Source organism: Ctenopharyngodon idella, chromosome 2 (genome assembly GCF_019924925.1).
Source record: "Ctenopharyngodon idella isolate HZGC_01 chromosome 2, HZGC01, whole genome shotgun sequence".
Lineage (NCBI taxonomy): Eukaryota > Metazoa > Chordata > Actinopteri > Cypriniformes > Xenocyprididae > Ctenopharyngodon > Ctenopharyngodon idella.
This window is the reverse complement of record NC_067221.1, coordinates 7,947,507-7,966,790: the sequence shown is the minus strand read 5'-3', so window position 1 is coordinate 7,966,790 and position 19,284 is coordinate 7,947,507. Positions and strand designations below refer to the sequence as shown.

Sequence of the window (19,284 nt, the reverse complement as noted above, 5' to 3'; positions counted from 1 at the left end):
TGAAAGTGGTCGAAAGCGGACAAGCTCAAAACATTTTACACCCCATTTACATCTGTATTTATCCATCACACTTGTGATCCGATCAACCAAAACACATCTTAACACCAAGTGGAAACAGGGCCTTAATATAATACCCCCTATATTTTTCATTTCTTCTGGTGTTCATTGTATAACTTTTAAAATCATCATCCTAGAATCCTCATAAGATTTTACAAGTCAGACATCCCCATATACGCACGAACGAGTGTGTTTTATTAACGATGGCTGTTCCCTTTAGCGTTAGATATGGAAAATCTTTCAGACAAGTTATGGACAGCTGAAACCCTCAAGTAATATTCCAAGGCCAATTAGTGTCAAGATTATGAGAATGTAACAGCTAAATTGATCTGTTTGACTAGTTTGCAGTGCTTGCTTTTAACTCCCTACTATTATCATTCTTGGAGTAAATTACACTGTGCCCTAACTCCCCTAAGAAGCCATTTCAGAAGTGTTAACACAGATGATATGTCACACCCTAAGGCTCTGGCCATGGCTAATATTTTTTGAAACTCAGCTCATCTATCCATGCATTCCAACTCTGAGGCACTCCACTTCTATCTGAAGGTCTGAGGGCGAAATGCATGGAACAGAAAAGGATTGATGAAAAACAATTCCCTTGTGCAAATGAGGCCTATCTTTTACTGTTTTCTTCCAGCAGGAGACTGAAAAAGAGAGTTAATACGAGCAAATGAACTACCTCAAAGTGTTCAATTAGCTCTTATGTTATTGGAAAAGTATAGGAGTAGCAGTAAATTTACTCTGTAAAGTTTGCACAATGTCGAAGCTTGAACTAGAAAAGTTGCCCCTCACTTTGTTATCTTGCAAAATCCTCGCAAATAAAGCATACATATAAGTTTGAGAGGCATGAGCTGTATTTTAGTACACAAAGTTTCTCATTGTATGCTTTTTTTTCTTAAATGCATTAATTTGCATTGATTTAACTCATGTGTGGCTTGTTGGTTCAACTCAAAAAGATGAGTATATTGTAATAGAAAAACTTGATTGAGATGCATTATTTGTGTTCCTGGAAGTTGTAAGTTTCCAGAACTTAAAGGATTAGTTCACTTTCAAATGAAAATGACCCCAAGCTTTACTCACCCTCAAGCCATCCTAGGTGTATATGACTTTATTCTTTCTGATGAACACAATCAGAGTTATATTAATAAATATCTTGACACATCCTAGCTTTATAATGGCAGTGAGCGATACTAATGAGTATGAGTTGAATAAAGTGTCTCCATCCACATCCATCCATCATAAATGTACTCCACGCGGCTCCGGGGGGTTAATAAAGGCCTTCTGAAGTGAAGTGATGCGTTTTTGTAAGAAAAACATCCATATTTAACAAGCTATGAAGTAAAATATCTAGCTTCCGCAAGGCTGCCTTCTGTATTCAAATTACGAAAAAAACAGAACTGGTGTTGCGTCGGTTAAGCTTTTTCCGTAAGTTGAATAGGGAAGGTGTAGGACGTAGCGTAAGCTTTTTGAACTGCGAGATTTTTACACTTTCTTCGTAAGTTGAACACGGAAGGCGGTCTGAAGGAAGCTAGATATTTTACTTCATAACTTGTTAAATGTGGATATTTTTTTTTACACAAACGCATCGCTTCGCTTCAGAAGGACTTTATTAACCCCCTGGAGCCGTGTGGAGTACGTTTATGATGGATGGATGTGGATGGAGACACTTTCTTCAGCTCATACTTGTTGATCCAGCTCACTGCCATTATAAAGCTTGGATGTGTCAGGATATTTATTAATATATCTCCGACTGTGTTCATCAGAAAGAAGAAAGTCATTTACACCTAGGATGGCTTGAGGGTGAGTAAAGCTTGGGCTAATTTTCATTTGAAAGTGAACTAATCCTTTAAGAATAGTAAGTAAGCAAGCCAAAACAAACCACAAAAATCAAGTAAATATTTAGTCATTTTTTCAGCATAATTTACTTAATGTAAGATTTTTTTTAGGTAAATATAGCAAATAGCATGACCAGTGTAGTCCAAATTCTGAATGAACCACTATAATTAATAGGTTACTTTTGTAAATCACGCACATACAGCGCAATCAGGGTATTCTGATTAAAAAGAGAATGACCCTTATTAGTGTGTTCACTAAGTGAAAATAACAGCATTTTCTTTGCACTAAGTGTAAAGATGCTATCCTCTCCCCTAACCCTACACCTAAACCTACCTGTTAAACACATTATTTCTACTAATAAATGCCCATTATGCCCTTTGTTTTCACTTTTCGAATATTGTTCGAAAAAAGGCGGATTCGAACTGGGGTCGGTCGCATCAACGCCACGTACCACTGTTCATGTTATCAGCAGGACTTCTTTTTTGTAATTTTATCTGGCACAATCAGACAATAGTGGGCGGAGTTAGTGTAAATAGCCTCTGCTAGCAAGGTGGTGTAAATAGACACTCAATTATATATATTTTTTTCTGTAAACCAACTTCACATTTTCACACTGAAGACAATCTTACCCATGGAGCAGTCGATTCCGAAGAATCCCTCATCGCAGATGCACTGTCCATCCACGCAGCGTCCATTACCTATGCAGTCATTCGGACAGGTCGCGACACTGCAGTCTTCTCCTGAGAATCCACTAAAGCACACACATTTGCCATCCACACAGTGGCCTTTATCTTTGCAGTCGTTGGGGCATGTGAGCTGGCTGCAGTCATGGCCGGTGTAGCCTTCATAGCAAACGCAGCGTCCGTCAACACAGCGGCCGTTATCATTGCATTCATCAGGGCAGGATGAGATGGAGCAGTCTGGACCCTCCCAGCCTGGGTTACACTTACAACTGCAAGAGTCATGCTGGTACGTGCCATGCCCACTGCAGCTGGTGTCCACACCTAGCAAAGGAGAATAGTCTTAACTTACTGTTAAGAAAACATCACATAAAGACAGGGGTTAAATGAGATTTTGTAGGTTGGGGAACCCTAAAATCTGTGATTCTGGTGCAAGATATGAAGTGCTGTCAAGGCTGTCAAGACAACAATCAACTTTCTTGACATGTTTTTATCTTGTTCAATAGTAATGCCTTTTAAAAATTCTAAATTCAAATTTGAATTTCAATTCTAGTTCCTGTTTGATACCTCAATTCAAATTCAAAAATGGAACTGAAACATAAAATTCTAAATTCAATGCATTCTAGCTTAAAATTCTGCATTCTAAATTCAAAATAACATACAACTCTGCTATTATTAGTAGTAGTAGTATTTTTAATCGAAGGTGCCAGAATGACGTTCCTGATCATTCCGGCCTAGTGTAACTGATCACATACAAAGTTAGTCTATATTACAGATGTATATGTAATTAGACAGAAAGGCTGGTAAGACAATGCATTTTGGACTTTTTTCATTACGCACTAAAATGTTCAACTATCTTTCTCTTACCATTTCAGTGGCATCCAACTCTTGGTGATTCTATGGCCATCTCTTGCCATAAGCAAGAGACTGTCCATGAATTTTCTTGGCAATGATTTTTTTTTCCAGGGTAGGTTGCTAGGTCCTTCCCCAACCCTCCCCATTACATGGCATGGGACTAACACACACACACAGACAATTTAGCATCTTCAATTCACCTATATTTTTGGATTATCAGAGAAACCGGACCACCCACACAGGGAAACTGCAAACTGAACATGCAAATTCCACACAGAAAGGACTCCTGGCTTAGCCAGGATTTTAACCAGGGACCTTTTTGCTGTGAAGTGAAAGTGCTACCAAAGTCCCTTTTAAGGAAAGTCTTTTCACTTGGTGGCCATATTTGCAACGCCTCCAGGCAGCTATTTCGGGCATCCAAGACCAAGTCCTATCTATTTGAATGAGGGAATCCTGAAATCTCATAAACTGCTTGGCGAACTCACAATTAAATAACATATTTCAAACCAGCAACAAAATCTGACACGAACTGTCCCATAAATGTTGTTTCTTATGCTCAAATAGCGTTCAAAAAAAGTATTTTTCAGGCTAGACCAACCAATGATCTTATAATGGCAGCTGCAGTGATGCAATGACCTTATCAATCAGTGATTGGCTCATTTACTTAGAAGGCGGAACATATTCCGCCATATTGCACGTTGCAGTTTCACCCATTCATAAGTAATAGGCGTGAACCGTCTTTCTGTATCTATAGTCCTTGGTGCTACCCACTGAGCCACTGTGCTGCCCCCCCAACTGTGCACTACTAACTAAGGTAGATTGATTTTTAGTTTCTCAAAATCATAGAATAATCTCTTCGGTTAGTACTACCTGACCCTCCTCTGCAGCAGCCCTGAGCGCACTGGCCCTTTAGGTAGGTGACTTCCTCCTCCAAGCCATTTACACGGTACAACAGAGCTTTGAAATCCTCCGATTCTGCACATCCACAACCAGCCGACTGTAGACGTATGTTGTGTTTGAAGACAATGTCATTCTCTCCATTCACTGTGACTAACTGTCCTTCTGAGGCCTGGTCCTGGGACAGCTGTCCCGCCTGAGAACCCTGCTTACAACCCGAGTCAATCCTGTAGACATGGCTGAATGTGACTTCTTTCTCTGCAGGAAGCACCTCCTCGGACAGCACAAGATGGGACACCATAAAGAGCATCCCCAGAAGAAAGAGACCTCTCTTCAGCCGGCTGAATCTAACAATCATGGTTTCTGAAAGAAAGCAAAAGAATCTTATGATGATTGTGTGGTTGAATTTACAAGCATTTCTTTCTCAAAATATCAAACTTTCCTTATGGTTTGTGGTCTCATCTTCCAGTAAGGAGCTTGATTTGCATGCTACACACATGAAAATCAATGCGCAAGACATCACATTATGTTTAATGGAGCGAAGTCTGTTTTACAAGGCCAGTGTTATAGATGTCTGATCCTACAGTATAGGAACTGGGCAGACCATATGTTTGCCAAGCACATTCCATCAAAACCATTAATTGCACATCCACAACCACAAGGGCTTCTGGGAGCAGAGAACCCTTCTAACTAAATGATGTAATCCCCGTGACAATGATGTCATTCAAACATTTTAATACATCTCTGTAAAGTAGGATGTTTTACAAAAGAGAAAATGCATGGTTTGAAAGAGCCACCTGGGACTTGTTTGTTTTAAAAACTAAACTGTGAATTAAAATAACCTTCTTCTCCTGAGCACCAGCATGAAGCAGGGACCCAGCATACGTTAATGTAATTCATTACCAGTAAGTAGTCGTGAATCTTGTGTGGTCTGCGAATCTTGTGTAGGGTTTTCTCTTTAAAGACTGATTATGTGGTTTATACTAAAGTTAATTATAATTGTATACGGCAGATCTTTAAAAATTACTTGATAAATTAGCCTACAGCATTCTCATATAACTAAATCAGCTATAAAATGTATTATAATGTATTTAAAAATTAAATATAACATATTAAATTATATTACATAATAAAATTTAAATATTAAATATTTTAAAAAATTTTTAAATAACTATTTAAGTATCTATTGTGATGGATACATGGTTACATGAATATATGCATATATAGAGAGAGAGAGAGAGAGAGAGTATATAAAAAATAAAAGTATAAATCAAAAAACTAATTTACATGCATCTGATTGTTGTAGCTAGACAGCATATAGAACTTGAATAAAAAATAAAAAAAAATTAAGAAATACGCGTAGAGACACATATATCTAGCTATTATGCAATGCAAAGGCGAGGGCCCCTGAGAGCCTACAGGACCTAAAATGACAGTCATCTCCTCTGCTTTTACAGCCAGATGGTTTCACTGACACTGCATAACCTGTGACAACAAAAGATTAATGTCTATAGGCCACTTTTCCCTTATGGATTTGAATTATGACCTTTTATCAATCACAACATATAAACGGATAACGTGATAAGGGGATGCTGACAAATGGCTTAAAAATTCAGTACCACATTGCACCCCGTTACTCAGTGTCATTGAATTTGTAATTTATACATCCCACGCCTTGTTTTGAACATTAAGAAAATTCTTGTAAATGTGGCGCTTAAATATAAACACGGAACAACACACATCAAAGTCCAGAAACAGATGTGGAATGACAGAAATGCAGAAATGAGAAGACAGAGCACTCCCTCAGGACCAAGGTAGAAATGTGAACAGAAGCACAGAAAATTCTGGAGCTCATGCTGTACGGATCAACCAACTGAGAAGAAAACAGTGCTGGCGGCTGTTGTTTTTGACAGATTCTCTTTTGCAGATGTGGACAGCTATTCCATCGCATAGGGCTGGGAAGACTTCTAACGGCCATTTTGTGCTCATAAATTTCCAAATAATAACTTTAAATAAACTATTAAAGCAATATGAATCATTCACTAAATGCATAATGTCTCGCCAGCCAATATATTCTTCACTGTTAAAAAAAAAAATCGTGCTGTTTTTACAAAAAAAATCCTGGCAGCTGTAGTTGCCAGAATAATTCTGTAAAAAATACAGTAAAAAAGCATATTTGCAGAACAACCTGTAAATTGTACAGTATAAAACTGTAATTTACAAACAAGAAAATTGCACATTAAACCCAGTAATGCACACAAAACGCCATCACGGTAACACACATGACTAAAATAATACAATAAACATTCATTAAACAACAGAAGATGTAACATAAAACCCAAATGTGCATAAATGATAACAAAAACTATTAAGAAACATAAATATTTAAACGAAATACTTTCAAATGTGGTGTCACAGGGAATGTCAGTTTACAGTTTTTTTTTAAATTATAATTCGTTTTTTTTTTTTTTTTACTTCTGTACATTTAACAGTATTTTACTATAAAACAATTACTTGAAATGTCCAGTTAGATCCTTTACAGTTTTTCCCTGTATACAGTATGGGAACTTACTGTTAACCTATTAACAGTTTTTTTCCGTAGCGTTTTTACAATATTTTACAGTGTTTTCAATGCAACCCAGATATACATATCAATAAATGTGCAATTGTAGACATCAATACTTACAACAAATATTAGAGACTTCAAAAACAACATCAATAGCCCAAACAAAATGTCCACACAGAGCAAAACAATAATCCTAACAGTAACCACACAACAAATCAAGTCTATTAAGCAATTTGTGTCTATTTGGGGGAATAACACGTGTTTTTATGTAGATTTAAAGCCATTCACATCTGTGACTCATACTGGAACAAAGTATTTCCCTCTGCATAATCTCTTCTAATTGATGCATCATAATAAGAATACTCGACACACTGGGAAACATTTAAACACTTATCCACTGAGCTCAGACAGGCAGGAGAGTCTCTCCATGACCTCACAGACTCTCTGATGACAATTAGATTGGATGGTGCAGTATTGAGGCATGGAGTGGACCGTCCTGCCGTAGCCCACATCACAGGCCCAGACACCACACACATGCTAGAGCTGCAAGGCCCTTTGAGGGTCTCGTTTATTGCTTTCTGTCAGAGGCTTTTATTTCATGTGCGCCGTTTCTTTTTGCTCTTTTATTTATCTTGGAGAGGACACTGGAAAAGACTGCCAACTTTCTTCTTCCATAGCTACGGAGGGGATGTGTGAGACTGCATGCACATACATAAACGCAGTAAAGAAGATGCTCTGTTTCTATCACTATTAATTGAACAGACAATACAAATTGCCCTGCAAAAAACACAAAATACTTATTGCCCACATTTTGCACGTAACTGGCCAAAGCATGACATAAAAATTGTTGAGCACGTTCCATTCATTTCTCATGAAAGATGTTGCACTCTCATGATTTATCTCATGATTCTCACCCAATGGGCTACACTGCAAAATATATATAAATGTGATAACTGTAATCAGATTCCAAAAATTAAGTACTGGCAATTTGATTATATTACATTGTAAAGTACTTGTAATCAGACTAGTTACTTTTTTTTTTAATGTACAAATTCACATCATTTCATATTTACAGTACATGCAATGCAGAGATTTCCCAACTTTTTTGTCAGCTGAAACTCTTTGACCTAATATATTTACTTGAAGTACAACCTGAGATTTGCACATTGACAGAAACACTTCTAATAACAAAACATTAATCACTACCAAATCTCCAACATTAATCTTGCACCAAAAAAAATTATATAACACTTAATTTTAGCATTTACTCTCCCTTTCGAGTGCCATGGGCAAAGCATGCTGGGAAATAGAAATCCCAGCCCAGTTTCAGTTAAACTTAAGTTCGTCTCAATTAAAAGAAATGAGTTCATAAAACTCAAAACTATGAAACAGTTCAGTTTACTTAAAATATATCAGTTCTGTGAACTCGAAAGAAAAGGAAAGTACTCATTTGACTGAACTAATTTGTTTAATTTAAGTTTGCCCTACTCAAACTAATTAATTATTTTGAGCGTTAGGGTTTACAGTGTAATAAAGCTGCATTTCCACCGAAATTACCCGGAACAATTTGTCCCAGGAACTTTTTTCCTCCCAGGCCTATTGCTAGCTGTGTTTCCATAGCGGTCTAAAGTACCGTGAAGATAGACCAGTGACATAGGACTGCGTGTGATTTTCAAGTTCCCCCTGGATTTCATCCTCTGCATATAAGCTTAATAAAGCCTGAACCTCATTGTCATCGGTCGTATTTTTTAAACTCCATTGTTGATTTGAATAGCAAACAACTCTTACTGCACGCAACGCAACAGACTTTAAAAAACGATGGTTGAAATAAAATGCTGGAGTCAACCAATCAAAATGCTGCGTGAACTCAACCAATCAGCATGTTCAGCGCACAAGTCTCACCCCCGAAAGTTCTGGAAATTTCAAAAAAGTTTCTGAGGGAGAATTTTTTACCCAGGACTTCATTTAGACCCTGTGGTCGAAACACACCGAGTACCACCCCAAAGTTCCTAGCTACTGGGGAAAGTTCCTGCGGTGGAAACGCGGCAATGATAAAAGTCAGGTCAATGATAAAAATTATTTAATCTTTTTTTTTAGTAAGTGTTTTATTGAATTATTTATTTTTATTTTACATCTTACATTTCATTTGTATGATTCATTAAATTATTAGCTTTTCATTAAACTCACAAACCCCCTCTTTCACGAACCCCAGTCTAGGAAACCCTGACGAAATGTAATATTTAATGCACTTCATGTTTTGATAAAGGATGGAATATATTTTGTATTTTTATATCAATATGGTACAAGATTACCCTATTCAAATCAATGTGATAAACAAGTTAGCTCAAAAGTAATCTTAAAGTAATCAAAAAGTAGTCCTGAATGTGTAATGTAATGGATTACGTTACCAACTACAATTTTGTCATTTGGAATCAATAACCAACTACAATTTGTAGTTCTTGATAATATTATTCCCAGTACAATATCCTTAAAAAAATATACATTTTCTGAATTTCTTCTAGCAAAATTAGCATAAGATATTAGAATAACTAATAGTTAATATTAAGAATTTTTTCATCATAAACATCACTAATAGATTTATGGTTAAAACTAGAAAAAATATAATAATAACTTAAGATATTCTTTGAAAATAATTCTTATTTTATGCCTTTTTTGTGTAGTGTAGATAGAACATTCAAGAATCACCTTGAGTTTTGCAAGATAATGTCCATTTGGACACAGTAATGTTTGAAAATTTCTTTTCTATACCCAGTGAACAATTCAGCAAGCCGTGCCCAATGAAATCCCTGCAACAGCAAATAGTGGAAAGGATGCTTAACAGAGCCTGGTTCAAGACATAGAAGAGATGCAGACATCTAAGTGGCCGTTGGCTGTTTTCTGTTGGATCTCAAAACCAAGTCAAAACATAATCTTTCAACACTGTGACTGAGACTTATTCATGGCTTTTAGGAACTACAAGGGCAAAGACTTACAAGCAATAAGGCATACAAACAGACTGTGAACAGCATAAATCACATTCTGAGAGGGGAATAAATTGAGTGAGGTAGAGGGCGGGAAAACAGAGAGCCAGACTGTGCCGTGCCCTCTCCTCTCCTGAGACGCATTAGGAAAAAGACAAAGACAGTCTGTTCCTCTGCATCTGAAGCGGAGCCCCAGTTGCACCATTAGGAAGGAGATTCAGGGCTTACCGATGCAGAGAGAGAGAAGAGGAGGAGAGGTGAGGAGTGCAGACTGCAAGCCGCAAACATGCAGCACCAGTGATTTTCCCCTTTGCTCTTCAGCTGATGAGAGCTGAAAGCAATTAAGCTTAAGTCTAGGTACAGACTCATTTCCTCTCCTCAGTATGTGCCACTGGGAATGAAACCACAGCAGCTTTAGAGGATCTTTCAGATGCTCAAAAACTGATTCTGTTAGCCTGTAATGTGCAATGTGCAGGCAGCATATAGTAAAAGTGGGCTGTGTGCAACATCTGCTGTTCATCTGATCTGGGCTTCTGATAATACCTGAAGCCAACACAGTAGCGTTTCCTCCTAATCTGGCAGGCGAAGGGGATGTTGCTTAGATCTTGTGTAAAAGTGGGGTCCGAATAGGTTAAGTACTACGCACATGCCTCAGAAAAAAAAAAAAAATGTAGAGATAGAACGAGCAGGAAATAGAGAGAGTGTAGATGACAACCATATTTTTTTCTGTTATAGCAGTATTTGTCAAACCCTAACAAAAAAAGAAAGGCTTTAGTGTGCAAATCGTGCTGCCCAGGCATCACCTGACTTCAAACATATTTTTCCACTATTATGCATTGTCCATTGGGACACTTGTCACTTGTCAAGACTGGGACACCCATTGCTCTACAAGATTTATGAATCAACTGGTCATTTTAAGGCTTTTATTGACCACTTTTGATTGAATTGAAGCTGTTTGTACTTTTAAACCAGAGATTATTGTCCCATATGACAGATGTGACCCTGGACCACAAAACTGAGATTTATACATCATCTGAAAGCTGAATAAATAAGCTTTTGTTAGGAAAGGACAATATTTGGCCGAGATACAACTTTTTGAAAATCTGGAATCTGAGGATGCAAAAAAAAAACTAAATATTGAGAAAATCACCTTTAAAGTTGTCCAAATGAAGTCCTTAGCAATGCATATCCACTCACAAAAATACATTTTTAATATATTTACGATAGGAAATTTACAAAATATCTTCATGGAACATGATCTTTACTTAATATCCTAATGATTTTTGGCATAAAAGAAAAATCGATAATTTTGACCCATATTGTTGGCTATTACTACAAAATATACCCGTGCGACTTATGACGGATTTTGTGATCCAGGGTCACAAATATGAATCGCTGTCAATGTTTTCAATATATTTATCTAAAAAGAATACATTTAGCAATGGTTCTTAGTACTGAGCATGAACATTTAGCACTTAAAAAAAAAAACCAGAAAAATAAACAAAAATTTTAGTTTTAATCTGATCTATTAAAAATAAATTACTTTAATGTGATTCAGACGGTTCACATTATATTTTTCACTTTAATAAAACTAGTTAATTTAGATTTTATCATAAAGTACATATTAAATTGCCTGTCAAAACATGTTTAGTGTATAATTAGCAAGAATTGGGAAATTAGAAAAACAATTACTAAGCAATTATTAATAAAATTAAAGTTTTTACAATTTTTTTTCAAAGTCACTGCATGATATCCACCCTCACAAACATCATAACATAATTTAATGTCAAATAAATAGAACATTTTCATGGTTGTAAAAAAGTAAGAAGTTCATGCACAGGCAATAGTGAAGCTGCAGATGTCTTACCCCAGAATATTCCCTGCCACAGTAATATCCCTGCTCACTGACTGACGCCTATTACCGCAAGCACCTGTTTACAAGCTCAGACTAGGCATTCAGGGCCCTTCTGACCAGCAATGTCCCGGGGAGTCCTCCAACTCTCTGCCTTCAAACAGTTTAAATGTCCTCATTGCAGCACTGAGCCAATGGCCAGCCTGGGTGTGGCTACCTCCAAAACTCAACCATAGAGGACAGAACTGAGGGAGGTAATGTTGAACATTGTCTGGAACTTATTTCATTAACTTAACAAGAGTGCCCCATGCATACGCAATCCCTCACAGGTAGATTTTTATGAACGTCTTTTTATTTCAGGGTTTTTCTTACAGTGGCAGTGCTAATCAATCTATTTTCCACGAATTGTGATATAAATATATAGCTACTGACAGGCATGTAGAGCCAAAGTCAACACAGTCCTGAGCTTAAATACAGCACCAAACGACACGGTTATAAGAGCAATTTTTTTATGTGTACTTTCCACAAATTTTTTCCTCTTGATTCAAAAACTTGTATAACTTTACAAATGGAAATTGATTCCTCATCTAATTTACAACTTTTGGTTTTGTGCCGTCTAATGAAAAATGTTCAACGTTGAACATGTAAAATGTTCAATTCAGTGCAACATCCACACATATGCACATTTAAAGTAATAAACTTCAGCATAACAGCCCTAACAAATTGATTTTCTATCTTCCTGCATATCTGCACTTAAAAGCATTAATATTATAAATAATTAAAAAACAATATATATAACAATAAACATGACCAGTGACCAATTAAACTGTTTGGAGAAACTCCACACATATTTTTCTGTCAGCCTATAATCATGATTTTAAGTGGAACAGAACAGCAATTATCAGAAGTCATCACTAAAGTTGTTTGGCTATAATTTCCCAGGCATCTGTTGATCACTTGGTGTTGTGTTACACTGAGGTGAAATACTTGGGCTGAAACTGGAGAGCAGGCCAGGAGTAATGTTTTTTAAAGACAACCAGGGGTCCGGCTTTATACATAATGTGGTCGTATATTCTTCCTCAGACTGATAGCAACGACAGTAGCTTCCTCTTGGACCGCTTTCAAAGGACGTTGTCATTGAAACAATCACAATTACAGGCCTTCAGTCGCACTGCAGCACTGACATACTCAATGTTTCATTTTTAAGGGCTAAAAGTAGAGCCTGAGCCCTATAAAAAAATCTTTGGCACACCTGATTGTCTCCATAAATATTTAGATACTTTTACATGTGGTTGGAATATGTAGGGAATAAGAACAGGGAGAAATTGTTCGGTAGTCAGGAAATGTCCAGCCGTATGCTGAAAAAAAAAAGTCTTGCTAGTTTACAGTACCTCTCACTCAGCAGTGATTCTCTGAGTAAGTGATTGTGTCCGTGTCTATGTCTTTAATTACTGCTGAAAAACACAGTAAACACTGTTACTACTGTTTTTTTTGGACGAAAGGCGGACTTAAGTTAAGGTAAGATTTAAGTCTGTATTTAGTCATGTATAATGATACTAATACAAAATCTATGTAGCCTTTATGCAATATTTCATACAGATTTCATACTTTGCTTTTTTGATTGCTTAAAGTACATCTCTACTCAAATAATGGCTAGATTTAAAGGGATAGTTATCCAAATAATAAATACTGTCATCGTGTACTCACCAACATGTCGTTCAAAACTGTGACTTTTCTTCTGTGGAATTTGCTATATTTTAAGTCTTCTGAAATCATATCATATCATAGCTGTGTGAAAACATTCAGAAAGTGAATCATCAGTTTTAATTTTAGAAAACTACTAACTTTAAATAAACAACTATCATTATTTATTATTTTAATTATCATTATCATTATTTATGTGCTGCTTGTGGGTGAAAATAGTGGATTTTGTTTCCTTAAAGTAATTTAAAGGGTTAGTTCACCCAAAAATTAAAATTCTGTCATTAATTACTCACCATCATGTTGTCCCTCACCCGTAAGACCTTCATAGTTCATCTTCAGAACACAAATTTAGATATTTTTGATGAAATCCGAGAGGTATGTGACTCCTCCATATACAGCAATATAATCAACCCTTTCAAGGTCCAGAAAGGTACTAAAGACATTGTTAAAACAGTCGACGTGACTGCAGTGGTTCAACTTTAATGTTATGAAGTGACGAGAATACTTTTTGTGCGCAAAAGCAAAACAAAAATAATGACTTTATTCAACAATCTCTTCTCTTCCCTGTCATTATCCTTACGTAGTTGACGCAGTAAGCACAGTGAAGGCTTCCTTGTTTATGTCCGAATGCCGGCTCAGTATTGGCCAAAGCTGATCACATGAGCAGCATGACGAATGCATGTGATGCTGATGCAGGAGCCAATAATGAGTCGGCGTTCTGACGGAGATCCTGGAAGCGCTGAATGTAAACAACGTAAGAGAATGACACAGAAGAGAAGATATTGTTGAATAAAGTCATTATTAGGGCCCGAGCACCGATATTGTGAGGACCCTATTGTAATTGCTCAGTCAATTATTCTTCTTCTCTGAAATTAATCCCATTTTTTAGGGCCTAAACATGCTCGAAAACTCATGAAACTTTGCACACGCGTCAGAAGTGGTGGAAATTTACGTCTGATATGGGTTTCAGAATTAGGTGTGGCAAAATGGCTCAATAGCACCACCTACAAAATTTCAATTCAGCGCCCTTCACGCTACGTTTCACGTACAGGTAGACAGATGTAACAGCCCAATACCTCCAAAAAAATCCCAGAGTGCAAAATCTGAAAACCCAACAGGAAGTGAGATATTTTGACTTTTCTCTGCAAAATTTTTGCAGTTTTTGCCATTGCCAGACATTGTACTTTAACAAACTCCTCCTAGAGCTTTATTCAGATCAACATCATATTTGGTCAGTCTAATCTAAAGGCCTTTAGATGTGATGTTAAATTCCGAAGATCGGCCTGACAAATTTCGATGTTTCGCAATGAAACAGGAATTCAATGTCCGATCTGCTCCAAACTTAACGTTTGATAATAGTCCTGGCCTGAAGACATCTACATGGCAATATTCAGTTACAGTCAAAGCGCCACCTGTTGGCAGCAGGAAGTGTAGCACTTTGAAATGACTTTGCCATAATTCTCCTGTATTTACTCGATTACATGCATGTGGTGCGAGGGCCTTTTCATCGCTGCTTGCAGCTTTAATTTTTGTTTTGTTTTTGCACACAAAAAGTATACAATGTCTTTAGTACCTTTCTGGACCTTGAAAGTGTTGATTATATTGCTGTCTATGGACAAGTCATATACCTCTCGGAAATAATCAAAAATATCTTTATTTGTGTTCCAAAGATGAACAAAAGTCTTACGGGTGTGGAACAACATGAGGGTGAGTTAAGGACAGCATTTTAATTTTTGGGTGAACTAACTCTTTAATATACACTTCTGGGATCAGTAAGATTTTTTAAGGTGTCTGTAAGTCTCTTATGCTCACCAAGGCTTGGCAAAACAGTAATATTGTGAAATATTATGACAATATTAAATTTATTAAAAGTCTTTACTGTCACTTTTGATCAATTTGCTAAATAAAAGTATGCATTTCTTATTTTTTTAAAAATCTGTATACTAAAAATAAATTTTTTCAAGTGGCCATATTTATTTACCACTTGAGTACCAACGAACTATGCATTAGAATGATATATACGTTTGAAGTCAAGCTCTGGGTACCGCATGTTTTACATGTTCCAGAGAGCTTTAAATCATTTACCCTTTGAGCAATACACATGTTTGAGGTCCCTCCTGACATCCTCATATATATATCAAACCAGTTCCCTTTTGAATTATTTTCCAGTTTTTCAACACTAGCATTGAGATGATACCCACAAAGGAAATATGGCTTTCATCTGTCACTCATTTTTCACCAACGGCCCTCTCTCTCTGTTTATTTGAGAAGAGGATCTGTATACACTGATTAATGTCTTTGGCCGCCAGTGTTGTGTACAAGAATGCAGCAGAAATGTGGCATGGCGTGAAGCAGACTTATGGCTTTTACCATGCTTTTTATGAGGCAGAGGCTCAGCAAGAGTTTGTGCATGAAGGAAATGGGGATATATTCCAATAAAGACTACGTGATGGGGAGGAAAAATGTTGATTGCTGTGCTGTAGGTTTATGATGATCACAATTACTTAGCAATAACCTGTAGCTATAAAAACATAAACACAATTTATAAGCAGACTACACTTTAGACAACCTCAGAGGAGTACTTTTTTTTTTTCACAACCCAACTCTCTTCTGTTGAAAGTTAAACTTATTACAGCGTGTTTGTTTTGAAGTCTACTATAGAAGCACAGAGACTTGAGGCTACAAAGACAAGCTGCAAGGAAATCTATCAAAGTAAATAAAATCTCTGTACTTAAATATATTTAGATGGAATGCTTCTGGGTTTTATTAGGCTGGTTTTGAAGGTCAACCCCACCATAAGAGAACTAAGAGGGAAAAAGAAATTTAAATCAAAGCCATAAGGTCTCAAGTTCTGCAAATAAACCTTCTACCAACTTACGTGTGAGACACATATCCAATATTCTACATCACACTGTCAACAGTAGGCTTTGGGTTATGTTATCCATTCATCTATCTGCCTGTCTCCAATGCGGGGATCATAATAAATCTTATACCACCGTAAAGAACGGAAGCTTTCCAAAGCAGTGGTAGGAACCGAATGGGATGTGTTCCAATATTGTCCTGCAATTCTCTGCTAAATGAACCGAGGCATAGTTAACAATAACGGCTGGAGAAAATATGATCCTACTAATAACGATTTGCTCTTTGTAAAGTTGACTGATGGCCTTAATCGCACAAACACACTTAAGTAAGATTGTTGTTGTAACTCAAAGCAGGAATATGTATGGCAATAAACACACCAGCATGCAGGTGACCTTTAAGTTCAGCACAAAAGGCATTCTTCACATTCATGCCATCTCACTGAATCAGACCTATGTGAGGCGAATTTATTTTAAATACATTGCAGGACTCTTTGGGACAGCATGTTCCTAACATGAAAAATGTAAAAGAGCTTCATTGCTCTATCAAGGGTAATGGCTTTTGACAGCCTTTCACTTCTTAAAGCTAACAAAGACGGAATGTAAATGCAAGACTCAAGAATAGACATCTTTATCTACATTCAGTAATTCTGTGGTGTTAAAAGAGTACTGTAAATGCAAACAATAACAAAATCAATCAATCAATCAATCAATCAATTACAGGGCAAAACAAATTACCTGTAAGGAAATATAAATTATTATATAATTCAAAACATAATTTTAGGCACCAGATTCTGTAATGGACCTTAGTTAAAGTAGACACCATTTTTAATGAGAGCCTCTGAATTTGTTGTAGTTAGTAAGTTAACCTTGATTAATATCACTATATTATTTGCCCTTTGACAAAATGTAGTTCCACTATAGTTGATTCAGCAGTAGTTGGACAGACCAAAAATAAAATTATTGCATCATTCCTATTGAAAAGTTGAGCTGAGCTCAGAGCAGCTAAACAAGTGAAAGGAAAAGGTTTAAAGGCACAGTATGTAAGTTTCGCCTCTAGAGGTCGCTTATTCAAAACAATAACAAATATATATATATATAGTCATGTGAAAAAGTTAACACATCCTATTGAATTACATGGTTTTCTGTATCAGGGCGTAATAAAAAATCATCTGGTCCTTGGCAGGTCTTCAAATTTGGAAAATAAAACCTCAGATGAATAACAACACATGACAGATCACACTGTGTCATCATTTATTTAACAACTAGGCCAAAATGGAAAACCCATGGGTGACAAAGTTAGGACAAAGTTAGGGTAAGTAATGGTCAGGCACTGCTAATTAAATGCCTTTGATTAACTGATCACCAGCAAGTGTGATCAACTCTATAAAAGCTGAAGTTCTGGCAGTTTGAGCCTCTGGAGACCTCAGGTGTGTGTTAACACAATGCCAAAGAGGAAAGATATCAGCAATGATTTTAGAGAAGCAATTGCTGCTGTCTATCAATCTGAGAAGGGTTACAAGGCCATTTCCAAACAGTTTGAAGTTTATCATTTACAGCGAGGAAGATTATTCACAAGTGGAAAACATTCAAGACAGCTGCCAATCTTCCCAGGAATGGACTTCCCAGCAAATTCAGCCCAAGATTAGAGCTTGCAATGCTCAGAGAAATTGCAGACAACCCAAGAATTACATCTCAGACTCTACAGGCCTCAGTTAATGTTAAATGATAAAGTTCAAGACAGTACAATTAGAAAAAAGACGGGACAAGTATGGAATGTTTGAAAGGGTTGCCAGGAGAAAGGCTCTTCTCCCTAAAAAAACATGGCAGCACGGCTTAGGTTTGCAAAGCTGCATCTGAACAAACAATAAGATTTCTAGAACAATGTCCTTTGGACAGATGAGACCGAACTGGAGATGTTTGGCCATAATGCACAGCGCCAAGTTTGGTGAAAAACACAGAGCATATCAGCACAAACACCTCATACCAAAAGTCAAACATGCTGGTGGAGGGCTGATGATTTTGGGCTTGTTTTGTAGCCATGGGCCCTGGGCACCTCACAGTCATTGAGTCGACCAGGAACTCCTTTGTATACCAAAGTTTTCTAGAGTCAAATGTGAGGCCATCCATCCAACAGCTAAAGCTTGGCCAAATTTGGGTCATGCAACTGGACAATGATCTGAAGATCACCAGCAAATCTACAACAGAATGGCTGAATAAAAAAATAAAAAAATCAAGGTGTTGCAATGGCACAGTGAAAGTCCAGACCTCACCCCGACTGAAACGCTGTTGCGAGAGCTGTGCATTAACAAATGCTCACAAACCTCAATAAACTGGAGCAACGTTGTAAAGAAGAATGGGACAAATTCCTCCGGAACGATGTGAGATACTGATAAAGTCATACAGAAAATGATTACTTCAAGTTATTTCTACTGGAAAGTGGATCCACAAGCAATTGAATCATAGGGTGTCCTAACTTTGTCACCCATGGCTTTTCCATCTTGGCTTTATTTTTGTTAAATAAATGATAACACAGTGTGATATGTCATGTGTTTTGTTCATCTGAGGTTTTATTTTACAAATTTTAAGACCTGCCAAGCACTAGATGATTTTTTGTAATGTCCTGATACAGAAAAGCATGGAATACAATAGGGTGTCCTAACTTTTTCACATGATATATATATATATATATATATATATATATATATATATATATATATACACACACAGGTGCTGGTCATATAATTAGAATATCATCAAAAAGTTGATTTATTTCACTAATTCCATTCAAAATGTGAAACTTGTATATTATATTCATTCATTACACACAGACTGATATATTTCAAATGTTTATTTCTTTTAATTTTGATGATTATAACTGACAACTAAGGAAAATCCCAAATTCAGTATCTCAGAAAATTAGATTACTTAAGACCAATACAAAGAAAGGATTTTTAGAAATCTTGGCCAACTAAAAAGTATGAACATGAAAAGTATG

The 19,284-nt window shown here is 36.7% G+C and overlaps 1 protein-coding gene across 6 annotated transcripts in view; it reads right to left on the bottom strand.

Annotated features, from left to right (window-relative positions):
• tnn (tenascin N) overlaps window positions 1–19,284 on the bottom strand; it is a 63,315-nt gene that overhangs the window by 33,033 nt on the left and 10,998 nt on the right. For 5 of the 6 annotated variants that reach the window (XM_051860450.1, XM_051860434.1, XM_051860459.1 and 2 more), the window contains exons 3-4: window positions 4,299–4,688; window positions 2,523–2,897 (exon numbers count right to left, since the gene is read on the bottom strand). In XM_051860450.1, the coding sequence (XP_051716410.1) occupies window positions 2,523–2,897; window positions 4,299–4,683 (760 nt within the window). In that variant the 5' untranslated portion in view covers window positions 4,684–4,688. Of the gene's footprint in view, window positions 1–2,522; window positions 2,898–4,298; window positions 4,689–11,739; window positions 11,880–19,284 lie in introns of those variants that run through there. The other variant, XM_051860441.1, reaches the window with a different exon arrangement.